General features: G+C 33.6%; 2 protein-coding genes across 3 annotated transcripts in view; one reads left to right on the top strand and one right to left on the bottom strand.

Moving 5' to 3' along the window:
• Positions 1-5,948, top strand: part of LOC106074127 (nuclear pore complex protein Nup160-like) — a 33,641-nt gene extending 27,693 nt beyond the window's left edge. For both annotated transcript variants that reach the window (XM_056043756.1, XM_056043755.1), the window contains exons 25-34: positions 536-630; positions 1,218-1,314; positions 1,408-1,513; positions 1,927-2,151; positions 2,520-2,630; positions 2,748-2,921; positions 3,692-3,909; positions 4,885-5,022; positions 5,184-5,285; positions 5,768-5,948. In XM_056043756.1, the coding sequence (XP_055899731.1) occupies positions 536-630; positions 1,218-1,314; positions 1,408-1,513; positions 1,927-2,151; positions 2,520-2,630; positions 2,748-2,921; positions 3,692-3,909; positions 4,885-5,022; positions 5,184-5,285; positions 5,768-5,845 (1,344 nt within the window). In that variant the 3' untranslated portion in view covers positions 5,846-5,948. The remainder of the gene's footprint in view (positions 1-535; positions 631-1,217; positions 1,315-1,407; positions 1,514-1,926; positions 2,152-2,519; positions 2,631-2,747; positions 2,922-3,691; positions 3,910-4,884; positions 5,023-5,183; positions 5,286-5,767) is intronic.
• A 47-nt stretch (positions 5,949-5,995) lies between these two features.
• Positions 5,996-22,443, bottom strand: LOC106074132 (uncharacterized). The gene is made up of 10 exons (XM_013234860.2): positions 22,405-22,443; positions 20,527-20,581; positions 19,878-20,002; positions 19,314-19,499; positions 18,347-18,588; positions 9,414-9,478; positions 9,094-9,192; positions 7,687-7,808; positions 6,795-6,936; positions 5,996-6,153 (listed from the first exon to the last, which is right to left on the bottom strand). The coding sequence occupies exons 2-10, from the start codon at positions 20,578-20,580 to the stop codon at positions 6,124-6,126; spliced, it is 1,065 nt and encodes a 354-aa protein (XP_013090314.2). The 5' UTR covers position 20,581; positions 22,405-22,443; the 3' UTR covers positions 5,996-6,123.
• Positions 22,444-26,640: the final 4,197 nt, after the last annotated feature.

The following is a 26,640-nucleotide window of genomic DNA, read 5'->3' as shown; positions in this document are numbered from 1 at the left end:
TACACAAGAACTACTCAATCTCATCTCCTTTTTATATATTCTATCAGCATTTATGCATCCAGAGCTCTAAAGTTAACAGCTGGAGTCTAGACTGCTATATTTCCAGTTTAGCACTTATTATGTGGAGGTGTGGTGGCTGAGCGGTAAAGCGCTTGGTTTCTGAACCGGGGGTCCCGGGTTCGAATCCTGGTGAAGACTGGATCCTTGTGCACCTCTGAGTCCACCCAGCTCTAACGGGTACCTGACATTAGTTGGGGAAAAGTAAAGGCGGCTGGCCATTGTGCTGGCCACATGACACCCTCGTTAACCGTAGGCCACAGAATCAGATGACCTTTACATCATCTGCCCTATAGACCACAAGGTCTGGAAGGGGAACTTTACTTTTTTTTACTTATTATGTAATGCAAGTTTAATTGTTTAATTGTTTCTGCAGACGAGAAGCCCTAAATGAGCAACTATGTTTAGCTTTGTAGTATTTTTAACTAAGAACAGTATGTTAGCAATTCATTGTTCCTCCTTCACCTCTCCCTGCCAGCCCACATTGCAGTCTAAAGTCTTCAAGGAACATCTGGAGCTGGGACACAATCAGCAGGCCTTTGCTGCCATGATGAGCAATCCAGATATTGATAGGTCAGTGCAGAAATGTTATTTCCTAATGTGATACAGGCAGTCTCAGGCCTGTACTACTTTAATAGCTATCATATTATCTTTCTGTGGCACATAATCACCAATTTCTCATTTTAAAAAATGTTTGTAAGAAATGATAAAATGATAGTTTATTATGAACATAATGGCTGTAAAACAAACCCTTAAAATTTATAATGTATGATATGTAACACCTTACGAAGTTAAACTTTATTTTTTAAGTGGTCAAAAAATTCAGTCCAGAACTAAAAACTACAAGGAAATTCTCTACAAATGTCTTTGATACTTATGTTCATCTTGTTTATACTAGCCAGTCCTTTGAGGGTTAATGACCAAGTGTTGTAGGTAAACTTAGGTTAATTTTTATATTGTGAAACAGTAGGTGTTTTGTGGAAAGAGAAGTAACCCATTTTTGACAAGAAAGCAGAAGTTAAAAGAGTTATTCTTTGGCCTCTTATTATTTCTGAGCTCAGTTTAGATGTTTTCTGTATCTCTGACTTAAATATTTTTGTTGTGTCTGTGTTTACTTTCACTTATAACGAACCCTCCCCTCCCCCTTTTTTTTTTCCCAGAAAGAAAGATTGTCTTCGTCAATTTCTGGTAGTTCTATGTGAACGAGGACACTTGAGGGATCTTGTTTCATTTGATTACCAGGACCTGGAGGATGAGGTTAGCATTACAAATTCAAAGCCCGAGGTTTGATAGTTCATTCATTCATCGATTATACATTGAGTTAGGATTGAAATCTTTTTGTTTCCCCAGGTGGTGTACATATTGGAGACTAGAGCCAGATCTGTGGACATGTTTACTTATGACTATTATAGTCTACTTTTCTCACATTTCATATTCAGAGAAGATTACAGAAAAGGTGAAACGATTTATTTTTTTTATTAAAGACTTTAACGCCTGGATGTATCCATGTATCTAGGAACTATCAGACATGTTAGTGAAATCTAATTTCATAGGTTTTCCTGGCCACATTTCAAGTTCTTATGTTTGTCTTAGAGGGGGGTCCAAATTTGAAAATCTCCCTGTCAGAAATGTGTTTTTACAATAAAATTATGTCATTATCTCATGTCATAATGTCGAATGTCAAAATGATGCGGCCCCTAAGGTCATCCCCCCTCTGGTGCCCCAAATCCTAGCTACGCCACGGTTAGACTAGGCTGGAAAATAGACAAAGCTATGTAATATTAAATGGTTTTGTAGACTCAGTTCAATAATAATACAAATCTTGAATAATAGTTAAGCACTGATGTAAAAAAAAATATTTTTTTTTAGCCGGAAGAATCATGTTTGAAAAAGGTTTGCGGCTCTCTCAAGAGGTGCCAGGTCTGAAAAGTCTTCAGCAGCAAGCCCAGTGCTACTTGTGTGCCATCAACACTCTACGCTTGGTCAGGCCGGAGTATGCCTGGATAGTGAAGCCTGTCTTTCAATCAGTGGATGTGGAGAAGAAGACTGGGAGGAATCCATTGAGAAGAGATACAGCTGTTCAAGATCAAAAAGGTTGAACTTTCAAAATATTTATAATTTTAGAATTTTTTTTTTCATGCAAGTTGTTAGGCAGTTAAGATAGTGAGGTGGCTGAGTGGTTAAAGTATAATAAGATGTCACCTACATGCATTTATCTTTCATTGTCTATTGGTGACAAATATTTGTTTTATTTGTTTGAAATAACTCTGCAGACATTAAACTTGGTATTTTCATTATTTATTTGATCTGTTTTGAAAACAATTTGAGATACCTAGGCAACTTTGCTCACTTTTTTTCCCAGACGTTTTAAAAAGTGGTCTTATAATTCTTGTAATTCTGTTTCTATTGCTTAACAAACAAACAAACCAAAAACATTAATTGTAGACTTTGTATTTTGACAGTGCCCAAGAAAGTGGTGATTTTGGAGTTGGCTGATCTAGAAAAAGATTACTTATTGCTTGATGCCAGACTAAGACTCATAAGAAATGAAGGCGACTCACCATTAATCTCTGGTAATTTGTTAAAAATTGTCTTTCTCCAAAATATGAGTACATCTTTGATTGTATTTCTTAAAGCATTTAATTGTTTTATTAATAAACGTAATAGTATGGACTCTTTCTGTATTGTAGGTCCCATGCCTTCCAAGGAAGAAATGGTCTCCCTCTTGTGTTCTGCTGGACTGTATGATCTTGCTGTTTCTGTAACACGGGCCTTTGCGTTGTCCCCTGAGCCAATATTGTCCAGTCTATCCCTTCAGTGTGTCAGCCTGTCCATGACCTCTGCTTCCTTCATTAAATCATCAGGTGAGTTCAGATATTGTTTACTAAGAGTAAGAATAAACACTAGGTGAAGACTAATCATCAAGATCATCTGTTTTAATTTAATTAATTTGCTGCCATCTTGATTTCACAATATCATATACAAGAGATGTTACTCCTGGAATACTTTGTGACACAACCTCCAAAATTTTCATACCATCAACAGATAATACTTACCATTAAGTAGTTGCCAACAATGATATGGATTGGAACATAACTTGACTAATACATTTATCTTATCTATCTACGGTGGCCAAGTGATAAAGTGCCTGGCTTTTTAACCGGAGTGTCCTGGGTTAGAATTTTAATTTTGGGATTTCTTAATTTAGGGGGCCTCTGAGTCCACCCAGATCTAATGGGTATCTTGACATTAGTTGGGTAAAAGTAAGATGGTTGGTCATTGACATGACACCCTTGTTAACCTTAGGCCACAGAAACAGATGACCTTTACATCATCTGCCCTCTAGACCTCATGGTTTGAAAGGGGAACTTTACTACTGCCCAATCTAATTGATCAGTATTTTAGTGTCCCTTCTTAAATGAAGGGAAATAACTTGATTGTAAAATGAACTGAAGGAAAACTAATGCATAAATTAAACAGTTGGAAGTACAATTGAAACTAAATAGATTTATTTTAAATTATTCTATCTTCTACAAGAGATTAACAATTTTGTAACAACGAGAGCAAAAGAATAGATAATTGTTTAGAACCATGTCCCTGTAGAATTAGTCCTACTTTGATGTTTATGTTTCAGCACAAGATCCTAATGCTACAGCCTGGTTGTGGCTGAGAGAGAATGACATTCCCTTGTGTGGAGCCAAGGAGAGTACTGTGTCAGATCAGGCCTGGAGTCTGCTGCAGAGTTATCTCGCCTTGCTAGAAGATGGCAGCAGTCAGTGTCATAAGTGTATTGCCCACTCACTGCTATCCCAGGGCTTTGACTTGCCCACCTGGTTAATACATTCATTTAAGGTAACTAAAGCCTGGAGTGGGGAAACAAGCAAATTTTAAAGTATTTTATTTGTAGTGTAAACATAAGGCTATTCATAATCTCATTTTATGAATGTTGTAGATGCTAATGTTTCAACTTGGCCTGTTCATCAAGACTGGCCTTGGGAAACTTTCATTATTATGTTGTTAAGTTGTAATTTTTAAAGTTGCTAGCTTTATTAAATGACATCTCATACATGCAATTTCATATGCAATTGCGAATGTGAACTTACATCTAGGATTATGAAATTGCATGTTAGGAAAAGTAACAGACTGTCATGTCTTTGAAATAATGCCTAACTGCATCCTCAAAGGTTGCTAAACCAATGGTTTAGTTTCATTATTCACTGTATTCATGGCACATTTGATGCATTGAACCTTAGTGACATATTGGGTTTCATTTTAACTTTAGTTGTTTCTTTAGCCAATGTTATATGAGGGATTGTGTGGGCAACTTATTGGCAAACCTTAAAGAATTTGGAATGTTCTCTATTAATTGGGGTGGGGGTGGGGAAGACAGAATTTGAAAAACGGTGGGGGTGGGGAAGACAGAATCTGAAAAACTAGAATCTCCTTACTTCCTGCTTGTAATACTGTTACTCTTACAATTCATGCTATTGAAGACCTCAGTAAAAAAAGAAAAGACAAAATGTGTGGACCCATTTTGGTGTGGAAAAGAAACTGTAATATTTATCATTAGAATGTTGACCCTAAAAGTACAGTTACCATGCCTTTGCTTTTTTAACAGATAGAAAATAAAGTAAAATATCTAAAGCTTATTATTTCTTTACAAGGTCAAAGTTTTCAACTGCTCATCTAATTAACTAATGAGGATTTTTCCATGGTTTACACTGAGGTCTTCAAATGTTATTGATTAATAAAAGTGTAACTTTTTTTTGTTCTAATTGAAAGTGTTTAAGAATACAACTACTGTTAATGAATGGTCTTACTCTACAGACTCTTGATGTGGCAGCATTGTTGCGTGTCTACTTGGCCTTTGACCAACTCAGCCAGGCTGCAACGTTGGCCATGGAATATTTAGATGTCGTGACCAATGTACTGACTGGTATTGATGGTCCTGCCTTTAAATTAAAGGTATTTACACTATAACAAATTTCTGTGTCCAGCTTAGTGTAACAGTACGGTGGCGCCATATTTAATGTGCCAAATTATTTTGGTTTACTATACTATGTTACACTTTGAATGTTTATTTTGTTAATTAAGACTAAAATGTTGAATATTTAACATTTCTCCAGGGTCTCAGTAGACCAGCACCTCTCAGTGTGTGGGTACCCTACACATGTTTGGACCAAATCCTTGTTGCTCTTAGGGACAGCCAGAACTCATCTCAAGCTAGTGTATGTAATCATTTTGTTTCTTAATATTAAAAAGCATTGATTTTCATTTTAAAAGTTTGTCCAAGATGTCAATCACATTTTATTTTCATTTTTTACAATTTCTGTATTCATCTGCAAAACCCTAAAAAAATGGCTCTAATAATTTTCCTAGAAATTTGACAATTGATGTATATCTTTGGAAAAAAAAACTAGCTGTTTGGCCACACTTGGAAAATTAGTTTTATTTTCAATTTGTCAAGAGGAATTGACAATTTTTTATCTTGAGCACTCAATTTTTGGGTATTTTGCATTGATTAAAGCATTTGTGTGCACCTCTTCTGTAAGGACTTTTTTGAGGTGGGAGAGGAATGGTGTGGGGTAAAAAAAAAAAATCCCCCCCCCCACTCTAACATTAGTTAGTTACTAAGATGAAAATAATCATTCTATAAGCTGTATAAATGTGTAACTAGTTAATCATGTTCTATTGTACTTGTTCTCTTTAGATTTATCACCGCTTGAAAGAGAAATTGGATGAATATCAAGACAAAGCCCTTGACATTTCTCAACTCATTGAAGCTTGAGACAGAACTCTGGTGTATTTTATATCATCTTAACTGTATGCCATGGCTTGGATCAAACCTCGTTTTTTGTACAATTCATTGAAATAAAATGTTTAAGTTATAATATTTTTGTTATATTTTTAAAATCAAAACAAACACAAGTTATTTTTTTTTTTTACATCAATTATATTATACAAATGTCTAAACAATAACTTTGTTTTTAAAAATAGGGTTAATTCTAAAACTACATAAAATTGAGAACCAGTGACTAGCATACCACAAATACACCACTTGTTAATTCAATATGGATTGTACTTGACCAAAAAATCCTGTAAATAGAAAGGAAATGCTATTAATACTCAATAAACTTTTCTACTCAACATTTTTTCTCTGACTTCAATATATGGCATACCAGGTACTTAAAGATGAGTGATAAGTAGGGCTGTATAATTTGTGTGTGAACCTGGTGCTTCATGAAAATACAAGCAGAATCCTACCAAATCCATGTTGAAATGTATTTAAGTCATCTTAGTTAATAATATAATGCTTTATCATCAAGTAGGTGCAGATGACAATCAGGCTGGGATCTAGGTATTTTGTCAAATCTAGCTTAGTCATTGATTGAAAGAATAATCAAAAAAAAAACTAATGTATCTCCATGTATAGAGATACATAAATAGCTGAACTATTAAAAAAAAAAAAATTAGCACAGTACTCAACTGACAACGTGTTCAAAGATTTTAAAGAAAAAATATTTTGAGGATGTGAAGGAGAATTGGACATTTTAGATCTGGACACCTTTCTGTATATTAACAATTTTCAACAAGAAACTGTAATCAGTAATATGTGAGAAAAAGATTGACAAACTAGAATATTTGCATAAAATTATTTTCTTATAGTTTGCAAATTTAGTTGTTAGCAACCAAATACCACTTCCTTGAATACTGCATCATAGAATTAACAATTTTACCTTGTCATTATTGGTGCCAACAAATGATTTCAGGAAATGAATATATCTGGCAGAAAATTCAAACACAGTGGCTTTGTCAGTCTTCTTGGAGATTCCAGGCACTAGCTGGCGCATTAAGTTACAGGCATCCTTTATACGAGCTCTGAAAAATAAAATGAATTTAAATGGCAGCCAAAATAACTATATTAAGTTCTTATACATGTAAACAAGAGGGCTGGATTAAACAAGTACCTATAGGTCAAAGAATTTTTAGTCAAGCTAAGAACTTGATCACTTGTTTTGTAAGTCAGATTTTTGTGAAAACAACTTAAGACCCATACTTAAAAGTGAATTTTTTAAATAAATCCATCAATGCAGTTAATTGTTCAATCAGTTGATAATGTATTTATTACAAAAATTTCTAACTCATTTCAACATTTGTATTTACATTGCTATTCAGCGGATTGAGTTTGAAAGGATTAAACTTCAATACATTAACACTGTATCACTCCAGTATGTAACTTAACAAAGGGGTGTGTTGCATTTCTATTAAGAAACAATACAAACACATCAACTCTAAGGATGCCTCTTGCTATCCTGATCTACAATACTTAAAATATTATTTTCATGGCTAAAGGTCATCAAGACAGCCAATCACCTGTGTACTAATTTAGAGGATAATTAGTCCCAAGAATATTTAAACAGATCTTGTCTTAGAACAATCTACAACCGTCAGTAAAATAAAATTTGATTCTGTCAGGAACTTCTTCAAGGATACTGTATAGTCTTATTAGATTTATTCTTGCCTGACTAATACAGGTAGTTCTTATGTGGTACACGCACGGTTTCAATTTCATATGTAATGTTCTTTACATTAAACTTAATGACAAGGTTTATGTACTCAGTAGGCTACCTTCTTCTTCTCTCTTTCATGTTGTGGCTCTCTCTCATCTGTCCGGGCTCTTTGTCCTGGTCCATTAGAGGTGAACTGCACATCAGTGGGATGTTGTACTTGGCACTAGAACTATGTGTTTCCTGGGACAAGCCAAAATACAAGATACAGCTCATACCACATAATGACAAACTTTTTTTTTGCCTGCCTTTTCTATTTTAAAACAGCCACATGAGTCCTGGTCTACTTGTTTCTTAGAAAAAAGCACTCCATTCAGAACTTTGCAATCCATGGGCGGGTACAACAACCATCCACCTTTACTTTCTTTAAGTAATGTCAAGTACCCATTTTAACTCTTTCTCTCCTAATTGATGATACCATTGTTGATTTGAACACATTAAATTAAATTAATGTTTAATTAATAAGAAACTTTACTTTTTCTTGTCTAAAAAGAGCATGTATTCCCCTTTAATCCTATACCAAATAAAACATTTTCTGATACCAAAAAAAGTTATTGAAGCTTAATCATAACAGGGTAATGAAATATTACTGAGCAAAATAAAGAATTTTGTCAAAACAAGAAGAATAATTACGGAGAGAAAGAGTTAAGAGAGGACCCAGGGACAACCTAAAAATCAAACAACCAGTCTTCACAGGGATTTGAACCTAGGACCCCTTCATTTCAGAAACCAAGCACTTTATCACCCCCCCCCCCCCCAATGCAATGAAAAAAATGTGTGGAGTTTATATTTAAGAAGGATGAATCTAAAAAGAATAATTATAATTATTATGAGCCAATGACACTTCAAGATATTATTTAACACATACATAGAATGAAAAACATTCTGAGAGGCTTGTTTATTGGTCTATTAGGGCATTTCTCTAATGGTAGTCGCCTAATACACACAACAGTATGATCAGAAATAGTGAGAATGGCTGGGAGGCCTGCATTTGATCTTATGAAACTATTTTGTACTAAACAAGGGACAGAAAATATTTAATTTTTTTTTTATTTGTATTCAGCATTTCAATGAGCTTATGTCAAGAAGACCTTTTCATTTAAAAACCTTTTATTCATTCAATTTGTGTGTGTGTGTGCATAAACATTCATTATCATGCATTGTAGGGCTGCTGTGATCGTTTGTGTAACCAATGTCCTCCACTCTCCCTGGTCAACAGCTGTGGTTAGCAGACTATCCAAAGAGAGGCCTGTCCATTCTTTCATACTGTCCAGCAAACTTTTCTTTTGGCAATTTAAATTGACAGCTCTTATAAGGCCCTAACAGTCCAGTAGACCATTTTCTTTTTATGTCAGTTTATCTTGGACACTGAACAGCAGAGTTAAAAAAAACAACACAGGAGACTGTTCTGATAGTTTTTAAAAATAATTTTTAAAGGCAAGACTGGAAGAAAGAAAGAAAAAAATACCTTCATTGTAAAATTTACATCTGATCCCAAAGGACTTGGCTGTTGGCTTTCCTCGCCACTACTGTTTAAGTTGACTAATCCACTATTGATTGCTGACAGCTGAGTTCATAATTCATAAATATAAAATAATAGAGATTCCTTACTTATTTGTTAATGTCAAAGAACATTTTAAGTCTTTTTTTTTTTTGTAAATTGACAAATAATAAATATATATATATTATGCATTTTAATTATTTAAAAAAAAGTTTTTATGTATACTAAATACAATTTTGAAGCACAGATTCAGAAGCATAATGATAGTTATCATTTTTTTTATTTACCTTATTATTTAATCCATGATTGTTTGGACTACTGCTGGTCACTGGTGACACCAAGATAAGCTGTCCTAAAGTAAATACAATGTATTGGTGACACCAAGATAAGCTGTCCTAAAGTAAATACAATGTATTGGTGACACCAAGATAAGCTGTCCTAAAGTAAATACAATGTATTGGTGACACCAAGATAAGCTGTCCTAAAGTAAATACAATGTATTGGTGACACCAAGATAAGCTGTCCTAAAGTAAATACAATGTATTGGTGATACCAAGATAAGCTGTCCTAAAGTAAATACAATGTATTGGTGACACCAAGATAAGCTGTCCTAAAGTAAATACAATGTATTGGTGACACCAAGATAAGCTGTCCTAAAGTAAATACAATGTATTGGTGACACCAAGATAAGCTGTCCTAAAGTAAATACAATGTATTGGTGACACCAAGATAAGCTGTCCTAAAGTAAATACAATGTATTGGTGACACCAAGATAAGCTGTCCTAAAGTAAATACAATGTATTGGTGACACCAAGATAAGCTGTCCTAAAGTAAATACAATGTATTGGTGACACCAAGATAAGCTGTCCTAAAGTAAATACAATGTATTGGTGACACCAAGATAAGCTGTCCTAAAGTTAATACAATTTAAACAATAAAAGAAAAAATGGAATAAATATTTGCATACATTTTGTTATAAAATGTTCAGGATTCAAACTTGGAACCATCTGTCGCTACCTGGTTTTTCGTGTAGGTGTAGCGGCGTGGGTACGTCCGTGTGATGTAGGTACCTCTTCTGGTACGGCTATAACACACCTCTTAGCGATGTACTTTATTAGACGCACTAGATTTGCAAGTGCGCAACATTACTAATATACTAAAGTCTCCAATGACACATATAGAATTACTGGTGAACACAGTGGTAGCAGACGTGGAATTTATTATGTATATAGATAAATTACAGAAAATACTGGCGACTTCAGCCGTCACAAAATATACACCAATAAATACTGGCTGTTCATGCCATGTGGAATAAGTAGTCACATCTATGAAATGTTCAAAATACAAGTCCAAAGAAAACTCTCAAGTTAACATTAAATCAAATTCATTAATATTCATTCATATTACAGACAGAGAAAATCGTACATCCACTCTCTGCTGGAGTTCTTCACTAACTACCTTTTGACCCTTATTTTAGAGTCCTTTAACTTATTCACATAACCTCGTGCTTGCACGGAATGTTACAATAGGTGACTGCGTGTCACTTCATGTCACAGAGGTTCTAAAACTGGACTGTGACATACGCCCCACACTCCAAAAAGATTTTTGACCAAAAATCTTTGACAAATATATTTTACATTAATATCACTGTACAAATATATATGAGCTTAGTCCATTATTCTATCAAGTGCTGTAAGTTCACTCCAATTGCTCATGTCATCTTATATAATCTTAGTAATTATGTATAACATCATATAAATTACTGAGTCCAAAAAATCATTTATATACTTAATTCACTGAGAGCAAAATCACTGAAATGTAACATTAATTGTAATGAAAAGTACCTCCATCAAGTGTTAACAAACTTTATGCATACATTTGTACTTAAAAAAATATTTGTACATGCAATCACATGCTAATGAATATAAAAAAAAAAGAAAAATATACAAGTTATTCCACATCCAATGTTTTACTATAATTGTAGATGCACCACATTATCAATGTGTATCATTTGACACACTGAGTAAATTTACTCAAAATGATTACAGAAAAAAAATTCATATTTATTTACAATTGTGATTTGCTGTGTCAATATATTATTCTAAGTATTGCCATCATCAAGAAAAATAAAAAAAAAATTTTCAGATACATGTCAATCCAGTTCAAGGTTGACCTTGCATAAGACTACTATAAATAGTCTGAGTGTAGTATTGAAGTACAATAGTAAACAAATTTCCATGTTTACAAACATTCATTGTAGTATTCAGGTGTGTAAAAAATTTTAGACAATATTTACATCTGTGAGTTGTTATGAAAAAAAAAAGATTCAGGTCAACAGTTCAAGTAGTTCACTGTTGTTTACATCTCATTGTTTACATTGCTGTGCACAATCAGTAATGAAATACAATATATACACACAAAATAAACACATCTGGTATTTGTCATATTACAAGTTGACAATAAAATGCAATGAGTAGAAAATAGATGATCTGTTATTGATCATAAGCATAAATGTCATCATGACTCAAAAGAAAAGTGTAACAATAAAGTGTCATGACTTATTTGAAAAATGTGTAGAATGTTAATTTGACTAAGTTGACTACTACTGCTTGTTTCTAAGTGTTTTGTACTGCTTATTTACTCTATCAGAATGTCCTGGCTAATGTGTTTAATGTCATTATTTTCACTTGTTTCATTTTCATGAATTATGTATCTGGATAAAAAGTCAGCTATTACATTTTCATGTCCTGGAATGCTTTCTAAATCAAATTTGTAATCTGAGAGAATGAGTGTCCATCTGTTTATCCTGTCATTTTTTAGATCTTTTCTTTTTAGTGCCAGTAATGGTTTGTGATCACACTTAATGCTAAAAAATCTACCTAACAAGTAATTCTTGAGTTTTACAACTGACAATACAATGGCTAATAATTCTTTCTCAATCACTGAGTATTTTTTTTCTGTTTCAGACAGTGTTCTACTGATGTGTACTATTGGCTTAAAAAATGACTCTCTTTGCTGTAGTAAGCATGCCCCAATACCAGTGTTGGAGGCATCAGTGTATAGTGATAGTGTTGCTGTTGGGTCAATACTGGCTAATTCTAGCTTCTCATTAAATTTATCTTTTAAGTTGCTTAATGCTAACCTACTTTTTTCATCTATACAAATTGTGTTTCCATGCTTCTTTTTAGTAAATTCAACAAGGGGCTCAATTATCTGTGCATAATTTGGAATAAACTTTCTGTAAAAGTTGCAAAGTCCTAATAATGATCTCATGTCTTTCTTAGTCCTAGGTTCTTTTATGTTTTTAATCTTTGTTAGGTTTGTTTCAGTGGGTGTAATTTTGTCATTGGTAATGCAATATCCTAAGAATTGGATTTCAGGCTTAGCTAGGTTTAATTTCTTGGGGGCTAATGTCATGTTGTGTGTTCTTAGTCTTAAAAATATTTGCTCTAGTACATGAATGTGTTCCTGTTGTGAGTTTGTGAAAACACAAATGTCATCTACATAAGACAATACATTATTTATGCCTTCTAATAATTTTGACATGCATTTCTGAAATGTGGCTGTACTTATGGTGCTTACTATATGTTCTTGTATGTTGTGTTTGGTTTCTAGATCAGGTTCAATTATGTCTGTGTCAGTTATTTGTCTCTTATCCAATTTTACAAGTTTGTCAATATTGAGTTTGCATTCTCTACCATCTTTATCAATGATGTACACTTTGTTATTAATTCTCTCTATAACTTTAAATGGTCCCTCATTCTTATCTTTACAGTGTTTGTTTTCTATCTTAACAAAAACTTGGTCACCTACATTTAGTGTTCTTAGTTTTCTATTTCTGTTTTTTATTTTCCTATGCCTTTCTAAATTTTTGTCCATGTTTATCTCTGCTAGTTTTATTCCTTGTCTAAGCTGTTGTTTGGTCTGAATTATCCAAGGATGGTACTGTTCTATGTTTTCTAAGTCTAACATGTTGTCAGCCCATAACTCTAACGGTCCTTTTGGTTTTCTGTTAAATACAAGCTCATAGGGGCTGAATTTGGTGGTTTCATGGATGCTAGTGTTGTAGGCAAATATAGCATAGCTAAGAGTCTGGTCCCAGGTACTCATTGAGTCTCTTTCTAGCTTATATATCATCTGTTTTACAGTTCTGTTCCATTTCTCTATTACCCCATTTCCCTGTGGTGAGTAGATAGTGCTATGGACTAGGCGGATGTTAGTCATTTCTGCAAATGCTTGGTTAAGGTGGGACTTAAAATTTGATGCATTGTCTGACAGTAACTTATTAGGGAATCCAAATTTAAGAAAAAGTGTTTTTAAGCAATTACATATGTCAATAGCCTTTATATCTTTTAGAGGAAATGCCTCTGCCCATCTAGTGGACATGTCAATGATACCCAGAATATATTTATTCCCTTTACTGCTGGTTGTTAGGGGTCCCATTATGTCCATAGCAATTTTGTCCCAAAAATGGTGAGATTTATCTGATTTTTCTAATGGGGCTCTAGTCACTGTTTTTTGTTTGGCACATTCTGTGCAACTGTTTACATAGTTCTTAATGTCCTTTCCCATCTTTGGCCAGAAGAATTTGTTGGCTATCTTAGCATATACTTTTTTTTTTCCTAAGTGTCCTGCTGTGGGGTCATCATGTGCCATATCTAATATTTTAGCTCTTAAAGTTTTAGGGATTAGTATTTGAAGTCTAGTACAGTTTTCTTTCCTGTTATATCTAATGGCTAAGTTGTTAATTTCTATATGGTGGTTATTTAAATTTATCTTGTTATAATCTTTGCTTAAGAGGTCTTGTATTGTGGTGTCATTTTTCTGCATAGCTATTAGTTCCTCCCTAGTTATGCCTATTTCATTGAGTAATACAGTGGGGCATTCTATTTCTGGTGTTATTTTTTTATGTGATCTGGTTTGAGCTAATAGTGCCTCATGTTTAAATAGGGAATATTTTTGTCTATCTTCCGCCCATTGCATAACTTCTTCTAGTGTTGGATCTTTTACACCATCTACATTGCCTATTATTAGATCTTGTGCTGGGGTGTCCATAACTATGGCTTCTAGTTCTCCTGTAATCCAGGGTGATTCTATTAGGACTTTAGCGGTCTTGCAAATATCGAATTTTTGTATATTTGCATAGGTCACTTTTACTGTATCTTCTAGATACTGTCCTGGTTCGACTAAAGAGGCTTTAACTACTATTGCCGTGGCTCCACTGTCCTGAATTGATCCTACTTCTTTAGAATTAACATAGGATGGAAAGACTTTTATTTTGGACTTATTTGCTTGCATGTAGGCTACATTTTCCTCTCTATGGGTGTTGGTGTTATTGCCACTGTTGTTTCTATTGTTTCCTCTATTGTAGTTGTTTGGGTGGTTGTTGGTGTGGTAGTTATATTGGTCCCTTCTAGATTGCCTGTTTCTGTTATAGCTATTGTGTTGGTAACTGTTTGCAAAACTTCTTCTTTCATTGGGACTTGCACTCTGGTGTAGTCTATGTGGTCTATTATTGTAGTTATTGTTGTTTTGTTTGTAGCTGTTTGGGTTGTAGAAACTAGTGTAGCTTCTGTATCTGTAATTGTTATTGTAGTTTATAGGAGCTTTGCATTGGTTTTTTACATGACCTTTTCTCCCACAATTGAAACAAGTCTTGGTGTTGGACCATTTGAATTTGTCATTGTTGTTGTTGTTGAATGTTGTTGCTGTGGCTACTAGTTGGTGTAGGTCTCTTTTGTCAATCGTGTGTCCAGGGTGACTGTCTTTAAATAGATTTAGATTCGTTATCAGTTCAGTCTCTGTCTTGATCTTCTTTTCTTTCAGGAAAGTAAAAACTAAGTCTGTCACGTTGTTGAGGACATTGTCAATAAGTAGCATGTCTAGGATTTGTGTCGGGTCCTTGATGTCACATTTTGCTAGCTCTAACCATTTTATCATGTTAGTCCTCATGTCGAATATTATCCTGTTGAAGTCCCCATCTTTTTTCAATTTAGTGTCCCTGAACAGCTTACGATAAAAGTCTGAATTTTTTCCAAAGTGTTCTAATAATCTAGTCTTTACTGCTGCATAGTCTTTCTTTTGGTCTACAGTTAAAGTGGAAATGATGTTGAGGGGTTCTCCGGACAAATTTGCTAGTAGGTGTTTGGCCATGTCCTCATTGTTAAGACTATAGGTTGAGGCTATATGCTCAAATTGGACTAAATAGTTTTCAAGTGTTTCATCTTTAGAATTGTATTTGTGGAATTTGGAGATAAATGGCTTTGTTGTTGACTGTTGGGTATTAATGTTGGAATTTGTTTTGGCAGCTTCTAGTTCTAGTTCTTTTTGTCTAGTTTCTAGTTCTTTTAATGTTTTCTGATGAGCTCTTTCAGCAGCTCTTTCTTCCCTATCTTTATCCTTTTCAGCCCTATCACTAATTTGTTTCTTTTCTTCCCTTTCCTCCCTTTCTTTCCTTTCTATTCTATCTTTTTCTTCCCTTTCTTTCTTTTCTATTCTATCTTTTTCTTTTTCAGCTTTTTCTAATTCTTTTTTGATAAATTCCTTTTTCTCATCCCCTTCTAGTTCCATGACTTTCACTAGCTCTAAAATTTTGTCATAGGAAGACATGTTTAATGCTTTGTGTAGTTAATTAAGTGAGAAAGAAAAATGTACTGTGTTATACTTGTCAATACAGTGTGTGTCAATTATTTAACATGTGTATATTACACAATAATATAAAAAATTCAATCAATGGTTACAATGTAATGAAAGAATGTAGTGATAATTGTCCAATGTATAGATCTAGATCAAAATTTACTCAGTTGCTCAATTATAAACTATTCAAATTCAATATTCACAAATATCAATATATGTTATACATGTGTGCTGTTGTGCCAGAGTAAAATAGTAAAAAATGTAAATTAGTAAGAGAAAGAAAAATATATGTACAGTATAAGTAAAAAGGACAAACACAGAAACAATATAGAGAACAACACAGTCTGCTTTTAAAGAAATTAATAAAAAGTAGAAATGTGACAGGAGAAATACAGATATATGGATACAGGACTTTTAAACAAACAACAATATAGATACAGATTAAGTACACTGACAGAAATACAAACAAGACTCAACAGCTAAATAAATATTTTCCCACTATATTCTATGACCTCCGTACCAACAAGGAGAGCCTCAAACGCATTGGGCCTTATAGAGGTTAAAGAACAAATAGGATAGACCCTAATAGATCCTATTGTTATGATAGTTCATACAATAGTCCCTCTCCAGCCACCCTTAAAAAATACTTAGAAAAAATGAAATCAAAATATGGCTCCAAAATGCCAAGAGTTATCAATTACTAACTCTACTAACAATCAAGTTTAATTACTGCTACATCAAGGCAAAATCCATGTACTTTATAATCATATGCATGTATTTAATTTGTTAATAGTGACTTACAGACTCTTTTCTTGTCGACTAGTGTAGTTTAATCCTCTTATAGCTTGGGTGGTTCGCTAATAATCCATGTATAGGTAATCCAATTTAAGAATGGTAATCCATGTCCATGTATACTATAAGTAATCCAATTTAAGAATAATAATCCATGTAGATCTATAAGTAATCCAATTTAATAATCCATGTATAGGTAATCCAATTTAAGAATACACGTTACTATGAGCATTAAAGTGGTAGAAGAAAAATAATCCAGTTCAATGCCATAAGATGGCTCAAATGCTCAAATGCTCTGTCAAGTAATCCAAAATAATAATCCACGATGATTGGGAAGATCACAAGTAGGTACGACCATATCAAGGTGCGAGTGTGCCAATGATGAATAGTGGCGAGCACTAATGATGAAGCGGTGTATCTGTGATTAGTGTCATCAAGCGATGTCTTGACTGGTATGGCTCTTTCTTTCAGACGACCTCTGTAGCTCTAGATAGGAATCGAGTCGATTTCTGTTTCACACCGGACAGGTGTCAGAGGTAGATCTAGGAACAGGGTTGGCGTTGAATGGATCTCAGGATGCAGGTGTTACTTGAATGGATCTTGTGGGCAGGCTGGATTTCGTACTTGTTTAGTTAGCCGCCATCTTGAGAAAAAAGTACCGGTCTAACGTGTAGTCTTGCGCTGTTTACTATAGAGGCGATTGAGATCCTTTTAAGACTCCTCTACTGGTCACCAAAGGCCAAATGTTGTAGGTCCATACTGTTAGTTAACAGCCATACTGGCCACCAAATGTCGCTACCTGGTTTTTCGTGTAGGTGTAGCGGCGTGGGTACGTCCGTGTGATGTAGGTACCTCTTCTGGTACGGCTATAACACACCTCTTAGCGATGTACTTTATTAGACGCACTAGATTTGCAAGTGCGCAACATTACTAATATACTAAAGTCTCCAATGACACATATAGAATTACTGGTGAACACAGTGGTAGCAGACGTGGAATTTATTATGTATATAGATAAATTACAGAAAATACTGGCGACTTCAGCCGTCACAAAATATACACCAATAAATACTGGCTGTTCATGCCATGTGGAATAAGTAGTCACATCTATGAAATGTTCAAAATACAAGTCCAAAGAAAACTCTCAAGTTAACATTAAATCAAATTCATTAATATTCATTCATATTACAGACAGAGAAAATCGTACATCCACTCTCTGCTGGAGTTCTTCACTAACTACCTTTTGACCCTTATTTTAGAGTCCTTTAACTTATTCACATAACCTCGTGCTTGCACGGAATGTTACAATAGGTGACTGCGTGTCACTTCATGTCACAGAGGTTCTAAAACTGGACTGTGACACCATCTGACAATAGTCCAAGTGTATAATAAACATCCAGGCAGTTATGTCAATAATTGGACACTTTGTATGTCCATTTCAATGACTCTATCATGTTGACTGTATCACTATTAGAACACATAAAGAGAAATATGCCAAATAAAAAGTCTGTGTTCAATACAATCTTAACCCTCACAATTTTCATCTGATAAATTGTAAGTTATCATTGCAAGACATCCATTATAATATTTTAGCTCAAGATTTTTGATCCTCATAGACCACCCAGCCTATAGTTTTAACCCTGCTAATAATCTACCACAGAATGAATGGATAGTTGTCTGCTGTGTTCCGAATGATGGTCTGAGAAACTGGATGAAATTATGCCTTTTCCTAGAGAAAAAAATTTCCTTGACATTAGTAGCAAGTAAAAGTAACAGGAATTTAAGTTCTTACCTTTTGGTAGTTTTACTAATGAAGTCTTATTCTTTTGTCTCTGAGAGTGTTTCTTGGCTTTTGAGCTGCTTGTTGGATTCTCAGACTGACATCTAGGGATGTCCATTGCCATGCCTGCATTCATCGCACCAACTTTAGTCAGCAAACAGGTAGCGCTGGGGGTAGCATCTTGATCTGGAGCAGAGTTATCCCCTTGCTTGGTGTGAGGCTGACGGGTCATGATATTGGACAGAAACTGCAACCTTTTTTAGCCATAGAAAAAGATAAATTCCAAAAGTTCACATGTATGAATAAAAGATGCAAAGCTGGCTCCTAATTTTCTAGTTCACATTCTTAAGTTTCTAACAAGTGGTCCAAGGATAGTTAGATTTTTGTGTTATATGCAAGGAATAGGCACTTTATTTAAGGTACTATTTCACACTAGGCTGAAATGGAATTCTTAATGAAAAGAATGGGGCAATTAGCATAACTTTGACATATGTACACTTTGAATGAATCAAAATCTGGACATATCATTTAGGTAAACAATTAATAGGAATGAGAGTTTGGTGAAAATAATTAGGTAATTAGGTTATAATAAACTCCATATAAATAAGTAAATAAATTATCGCTTTTATATAGCGCTACTTTCATGCTTATAGCATGCTCATAGCGCTATGGTCCAATCTCTTTTGTGGACCAGTGGGGAGGGGGTATCTGAGAGAAGGTTTTCAGTGCTGCCTTGGGGCGCTCAGTAAACACAACTCTGCCTGAGTTGGGTGTCGAACCTTGAGCCCCTTTCATAGCCAAGCCAAGTTCTAGCATAATTAGCCTCTCGACCATGCTTCCTTATAACCTAAAACATGATTTAGTAGAAGTGAGTCAGATTAGTTAGTCAGCTTGTAGTTTGTATAGTCAATACCAATGTAAGTTTTTCTTTAAAAAATCTATGCATAATTAGAGGTCAAAACTATTTTCAGCAACTTACCAAAAAGGATCTAATTGTTGTTGAGAGTTAGTTGTATCATTTAGGTTTAGCTGACTTTGGCTGACTGTAGACTGACTGAGTCCAGTAGCAGTAGATGAAGCATGAATTGGGGCTGGAATTTGACTTAGACAAACTGGTTGCACTCTCACTGGGACTTGGAAACTTGACTGCCTACAGGCCAATGACCTGAAAGTATAAGCAAAAATTGAAATACGTTACATAACATAAATGTTCACAAAGCTTCAAGTACCTTTTTTTCTTTCAAAAATTAAGCTTTAATAAACAAATATGTAAGAATGCTGTGTGTACTAGCTATTAAGTGCAGCCAAATACTTGATCTAATGGTTTTAGCCATGCCAACACACATTACTTAACTAAAACAAAAACAAAAATGGCAACAAAAACGTGGGTGTTTGATCTAAGTCATCTAAGTGAGCATAACATAATTAAGGTGTCAGACTATAGCAGCCTTTACTTATCCATTTGGTCTTTTCTCTATCAAAACTATTTTTTTTTTTCTAAATAAAACCAAAGTAACAAATTGTAAAATCAGAACGACTATACTGATCCTGTTCTTGGTCCTGGACTTCGCAAAGTGAAGTTGGCCTGTACAGAAGTAAGGAATACGCTGGAAATCTTTGCTTGTATACATCTTCCATGAACTGGGAATTCGGGAATGCTGAGGTTTCCTTAATAAAAATATTCACATGAATATTAAATTTATAAGAATTCCATCTGACTTGTCTTAAAGACAGATAAGAAAATGAATTTAAAAATTATTTTTAGTCAATGTAAAGACTAAGCAACTAGTGAATACAAAGATAAGTGTAGTCCCATTTTAGCCTGATATTGGTATCATTTAAAGTTGTTTTTTAAAGTACCAATAAAAAGTATTTTGAGATTGTTCATAAGGAAAGATAGGTTATCTCCCATGCTAATTAAAATGGCTCTATACTTTATTAATATTATTACAAATTTCTAATTATTCAAAATAAAAAAAAAAATTCCTTTTCACTTCATAGATCTACATACAAAGATGAATTAGTTCTATTAACTGTTTCAATAAAATTTATGAGTAATAAATGTGATGAAAAAAAACTGTCAAATTAATATTGTAAAATGTCAAACTATCAATTTAAGCTACACTTGAAAAACTAACAGAATCTAATCTGTTTGAGATGGGATCTTCTCCTGATCTAATATATACATTTACCGTGTCAGATTTCACAATTAAGCTGTCAGAATAACCTTTAAGTTCATCACCCATTCTGAAAAACCAGAAAGATTTTAAAATTACAATATAACATTAGATCTAGTAAAATTGCTAGACTAGATCTATTAAATATAGATAGTATAGGCCTAGTCATATTCTAGTAAAATAGTAGGCCTATGATATCATATAGACTTAATTAGATCTAGACAACTACTAGACTAGATTTAATAATCTATTACACAAGATTCTAGATAAACTAATACCAACTAGAGTAGTTTATGCTATTCAGACATCTATAGGCCAAAATTTCAAAGTTTGACTTTGATAGCGCATTATTTGACAATGGTTCGACTTAGAAAAGAAAATGAAGTATCAAAATCTTCTTTAGTTTAAGGAGAATAATGATGACTAGTTGTATTTGTACCCCTATCCTATATTTGTTATTATATTTAAGGTCAAAGAGGCTAAGTGTTTTCATTTAATTCAGACTAATTTGACCCACATTATTTGATTCCGACACCATAATTTATTTCAGACAGTCTCTATATTTAGGCATCAATAAACTCAAATTTTAATTCTACATTTACATTAACTAAATTTTAAGATCCCCAGGCATAGTCCCTCACATGAAATCATTAAGATGTTTTCAAATTATGCATAAATACGAACACAAAAAATAAAAATATGAACACACTTATTCTACCAAAATTAGGTCACTGGGATAGAGACTTCTACACAGACTTTTAGACTTATTTTATGTTTGCATGATTAGATGTGTGTTGCATGTTCATGTTTGCTTGTTTTGTTTATTCAATAAATAAATTTCTAATACAGATGATCTTTTTTAGTATAGTACAGGTTAACTGAGTCCTCTACATTCTCTCTCTATAAATCTAGATCTATCCAGTAGGTCTAGATCTAGGCATTTAATTTCATTCAATGTATCAAGCTCACTCAAAACATTTGCCCATTTATTCTCTATAAAAAACAACAACAAAAAAAAAAACAAATATAATATAAGATCATTAACATTGATGTCCAAAACTGGCTGTTTGAAATAAATTTTGGTAAGAAAATTGTAATTTAATTCAAACACCGTGTTAATTTTTTTTTTGTATGGAATCAAACAACTTGGCTTATGAATCAAATAAATCAGCTTCAAAAACAGAATAAATATTGCCGGGCCCATTAGCATAGACTTAGCCAATCAAAAAATATAGTCTTAAACTTAGGAAGAGGTAAAGTCATCCGGGTAACATAGGCAAAAACAACAACCTGACTTACAAATTTGAAATTCTTTTTCCTTACATGAAAAGATAGCTAAATGGAAGGAAATTGGGTTAGAATCATTGGAAAATGGAAAAGCACTTAGTCAGGTCTATCATCATCTCTATGAGTATGATTATGATTATACAGCGCGCTAGTTTCAATCTTTCATATTAAATATCAAAATAAAGATGTAATGACCACAAACAAAAAGTGTTTGAATTCATGTAATACTGTAATGTCCGGATTAAATTAACTACTCTAGATCTATGCCGATTATGTCTCTTACTCTTAACTTTTAATTAAAGTGTAATCATCATGTAATAATGTAATGTAACTGACAGTAATCTAATCTTATAAACTTATATAACTTAACTTAGTCTAACTTTAAGTTTTAGTCTTAGGACAAGACATTGAAGACTTAGACTAAGATTTATCATTTAGATATGATTTAAACTTAAAGTAGTCTAGATCTATTTGTCTAAAAAAACAACAACAATGAATTATAGATCTAGATATTATCTAGTTTTAGAATCTATGTCGATGACCAAGATTTGTAGGCTAGCTTTAACTGATAACGTAACTTTATAAAAAGATCTAACAAAATTAAACCTTAAATTCACGCCACTTTGTTTTTTATTACCGGGGAACATGTCATAAAAGTGGTCAGATTTTTTAAGAAAAAAAAATAGCTAACATTTAAATTTTTTTTTATTAAGAATAGATGTAGATCTAAATTTGAATTTGACAGACCTTTTGATCTATATAGATTTTACAACTAGTCTAGATATATAGTCTAGTAGGCTAAAAAAAATAACTAAAGATATTTAAATATTTAAAACAGACCTTTTACTTTTTTATTTAATCAATGTTTTATCTGGCATATACGATAGATGTCAAATAAAAAAAAACTGACATAACATTGAGAAACTAGAATTTAGACGTAGACTCATTTACATAATCAAAACAGAGCCCTGAGATTTATCATAACAAACATATATCTATTAACATTTAAATAGCGAAACACTATTAGTAAAAACCACAAAGTTTGGAGACACTTCTCTGTCACTTCAGGTCTTCATGACAGAAGACTAAAAAACGAATATTCAAATTTGATTACAGTAACACCATTAGTAAAATCACCAAGCTTAGAGACACTTAATTTCAGGACAGAGGTAAAGTAGCAATAATACATAAAACACTGAACCATAATTTACAAATAGAAAATAAAAAACCTAATAAAATACTCAGAAAGACACGAAGATAGAGGTAGCCTACATTTCTTATTCCATACGCTAGAACAAATTCGTACAAAAAGTCCTTTTTCCCTAGTGCCATTGGAGAATGGAATGGGTTGCCTGAAACAGTCAGGAAAACCATGCGGCAAAGGTTTCTGACGTAACAAAACTGTCGAATGCTAAGTATTATATATATAGTGCTTCTATACTGGTGTCAACACCATCCTCCAGCAGAACATGGTTATTTGTAAGGTAGTCTAGCCAGTTTATGCCCATTATGGAGAGAAGACAACTTTGATGGAAGTGTTCGAAGAGACTTTGATGCTTATTCCTTTAAAGCACCCTGGTGACCCAGGTCTCAGAGCCATACAAAGGTGTGGTGTGAACCACTGGCATTGATTTTTGTTGGTAGGCGAAAAGACGTATTCCGCCATACTCTCATTTGGAGGTGACCAAAAGCGCTGTTGGCCTTAGTCAGACGCAGTAGCGTAGCTAGGTAGTCATGGGGCCTGGTTCAGGAACATGACGGTTGGCCCACTCGGGCCCAATCTCGTAGACTTACAGTGACTTTAATGAAAACAGAATGGACTCCAATGCAGGTAGGCCTACGTATCATTACAATTAATTCCGTTAAGATTTCTTATACGTTAATGTCTATTTATTTAGACATGTAATGTGTTCGACAACATCAAGGAGGTTGCCATTAATGCATATTGATTTGTGGATCTGACTTAGTTACGTTTGGGGAATTCTGGAACATGACCTACTTTTTTTTATGCGGTCGACAGATAAACCAAAACGAGGCACCAGCTCAGTTAACTCACTGACGGCAAGTTGAAGCTCCTGCTTGGTGTGTGCAAAAAGTGCGCAATCATCCGCATAAAGAAGCTCAGAAAGAATTATCTCTCTTTTTTTTTTTTTTTTTTTTACTATGGGATAGTAAGCGTAGTAAGTTAAATACGCTGCTGCCGTCGGTGCGGAACTTTGCGTAGATGTTCTCATGCAGATATCGCCTCATTGTGTTCGTTTTTATTCTAATGAATATTGCGAAGCGTGTTGGATCAAGCACAGCATTTTTTTTCTAGAGAAATGAGCTGATAGGTCACCATTGCGGTTGATTTGTTCCTTTTAACCCTGATCCAGTTTTTTGAGAATAGAGATACATAAAATAAATAAATAATAATTATTATCGATATCGCCGTACCACTGTCTCATACTTTAAGAAAAACTGAGACAGAAAAACAAAGAAAATATGGGAACCTGGGCTTGGAGATTAATCGTCTATGGAAATTGTCCAAAATAACAATATACCTCATTGTTATATCAACCGAGGGGATAATAACAACTGACCTCACAGACACCTTCAAGGCCCTTAACATTCCTATGAACATCTTCGTTGCCTGTCAGAGGGCGGTACTGCTGCAGACCTGCCACATCACCAGAAAATTCCTCAGTGGAAACTGTTAAAGGGACTACGATGAATTGTGTTTCTCTTTAGCGAAACTCGACCCTGGCAGCGCCAGAGAATGACTACTCGTTCATTTCTAACATAATAATAGTAATAATAATAAATACACCAACACCTGGCTTTGACACATAATTTGATTAATAAGGATCCTCCTCCTTATTACAAATACTCACCACAAGAGGTTTTAGAGTCAACCGATCACTTCTTACTGGGACAGGCCTATTTTGAGTGACAAAACGGTTGATTTTAATCGCCCCGAACTGCTGTTTAATGATATAAAAAAAATGCTACAATCATTGACATCCCCATACCGCTATCCCATAATATAAAGAGAACCGAAATGGAAAAACAAAGAAAATATGGAAACCTAAGGTTGGAGATTAAGCGGTTATGGAAGTTGTCTAAAATAACTGAATGACTTAATGACTTAAATTCTGCCAAGTCACTGGTTTTAACCAAGGTTAAATAACATTTTAGTTGTATGTTCTTATTTGATTTATAGAAACCTCTGTTAATAAAACTTAAATGCTTTGATTTTTGTGACCCACCGAAAGGGGAAAAGACGCTATTAGTTTTGTGTGGCCTGTCTGTCCGTCCGACCGTTACGTCCGTCTGTCCCGTTTAGATTTCAGAAACTAGAAGAGAAAATGAAAATCGGACATCATGATATTTTAGATCATTCTAAGTTCTGATGCAACGGCTACTTTTTTCTTTTTTTGAAAGCGAAAAATCAAAATTTTTTAAATCAATTATGCAAGCAGTTTTTTCATAAAAATACACCATATTTACAACTATAACAAACTCTGGAGGCTTTTTAGATAGAGAGACTAATCTTTACCATTTTTAAACACATTTATGCAAATGGTTTTAGATTTTTGATTAAAAAAATATTATTTTTAAAAATTGTATTGCTAAGTTATGTACGTTCTATCATACTAACTACTACATTTACACAAAAAAGGTAACTTTTTAAAAGAGAAAAAATCTATTTACTATGCAAATAAGTTGGACATAATTTAAAACAACAATTAATAAGTAGTCTTTCATATTATCGCATGAACTGCAGTGCATATGCAATATGGTGAAACACAAAACTATAGGAATTATTTTTTTTTACGGAAATGTTTTTTTTTCTTGAGTCTTTGAATAAGAGATTGACCCTTTACAAAGCAATTAGATACTCATTATTAGACGTCAGGTTCACATCTAACTTCACATTCACTTTCACCAATCCCTTGGTCTGCTGGACTTTTGGGGCACCACACAGGATCTGTCAACCTTCTTTCTCCATTCTTCTCTGTCATTTGTCTTTGATAGAATTTTATTATGATATTCTTTCTGAAAATATTGAAACCTGCCTTTTTACCTGCCTGGGTGGACCACTTCGGGGGCCGATTTTGAGTTTGTGTTTCCACACAAACTGTCTTTGTAACCTTGTTTTAAATAGTTTCATCAATATGGGAATTCCATGACAATTTTTCATTTATTATAACTAGTAAGCTTTATTATCCTTGAAAAAATTATTATAACTTACAATTGTGAAATATATTTCACATGAAACATTATTAGAGCAAACGAATTATTCAATAACACAAAGTATAAACTATACCACAATTTGTATTGCGAAATTTCCATTAGATATTGAATTTTATAATCTGAAGTAATGGCCAACAAAACAAAAGAGTTCTAGTATCTGTTTTTGTGTCCTATATCACTTTTATGATGGTAAAATGTTAAAGTCCTAAATCAGATGGTGTTGTTTTTAATGTTTAAAATCTAATTAGCTTTCTTAACAATGCTTTTTTCACGTTTAAATGTTTAAGTGTGGTTTGTGTTTGTTAATGATCTTACTATCAACATTAACGATTTTATATAATGTATTTTTAAGATGTGAGCATGTTAAAACATTGACAAGGCTTTTTAGATAACTCTAAAGCAGGACATTTTCTTATTTGCTTTAATCCTTGTTTTCCTTTTTTTTCTATAATCTTTGTTTGCAATGAAATTTCAGGAATTAAATTTTAAAAATACTTATCAGAAATGGAAATTTGCATAATAAATTATTTTTAGACGTACAGCCATTTTCCGTCGTTCTGGTATACCTGTTTTGTCCCCGATTTCAAAACCATTTATAAAAAAATA

The sequence above is a fragment of the Biomphalaria glabrata genome, chromosome 10 (genome assembly GCF_947242115.1).
Source record: "Biomphalaria glabrata chromosome 10, xgBioGlab47.1, whole genome shotgun sequence".
Taxonomy (NCBI): Eukaryota; Metazoa; Mollusca; class Gastropoda; family Planorbidae; genus Biomphalaria; species Biomphalaria glabrata.
The sequence above is the reverse complement of the archived record's forward strand: the minus strand, read 5'-3'. Positions and strand labels throughout refer to the sequence as shown.

What these genes read in the sequence shown, in the direction of transcription:
- LOC106074132 (XM_013234860.2), bottom strand. Translation starts at nt 20,580, where the DNA reads ATGGGTGATGAACTTAAAGGTTATTCTGACAGCTTAATTGTGAAATCT. An exon ending in ATCATGGATTAAATAATAAG is followed by an intron (nt 9,193 to 9,413) that starts GTAAATAAAAAA and finishes TTATGAACTCAG; the next exon opens with CTGTCAGCAATCAATAGTGG. An exon ending in TTGGCACCAATAATGACAAG is followed by an intron (nt 6,154 to 6,794) that starts GTAAAATTGTTA and finishes TTCTATTTACAG; the next exon opens with GATTTTTTGGTCAAGTACAA.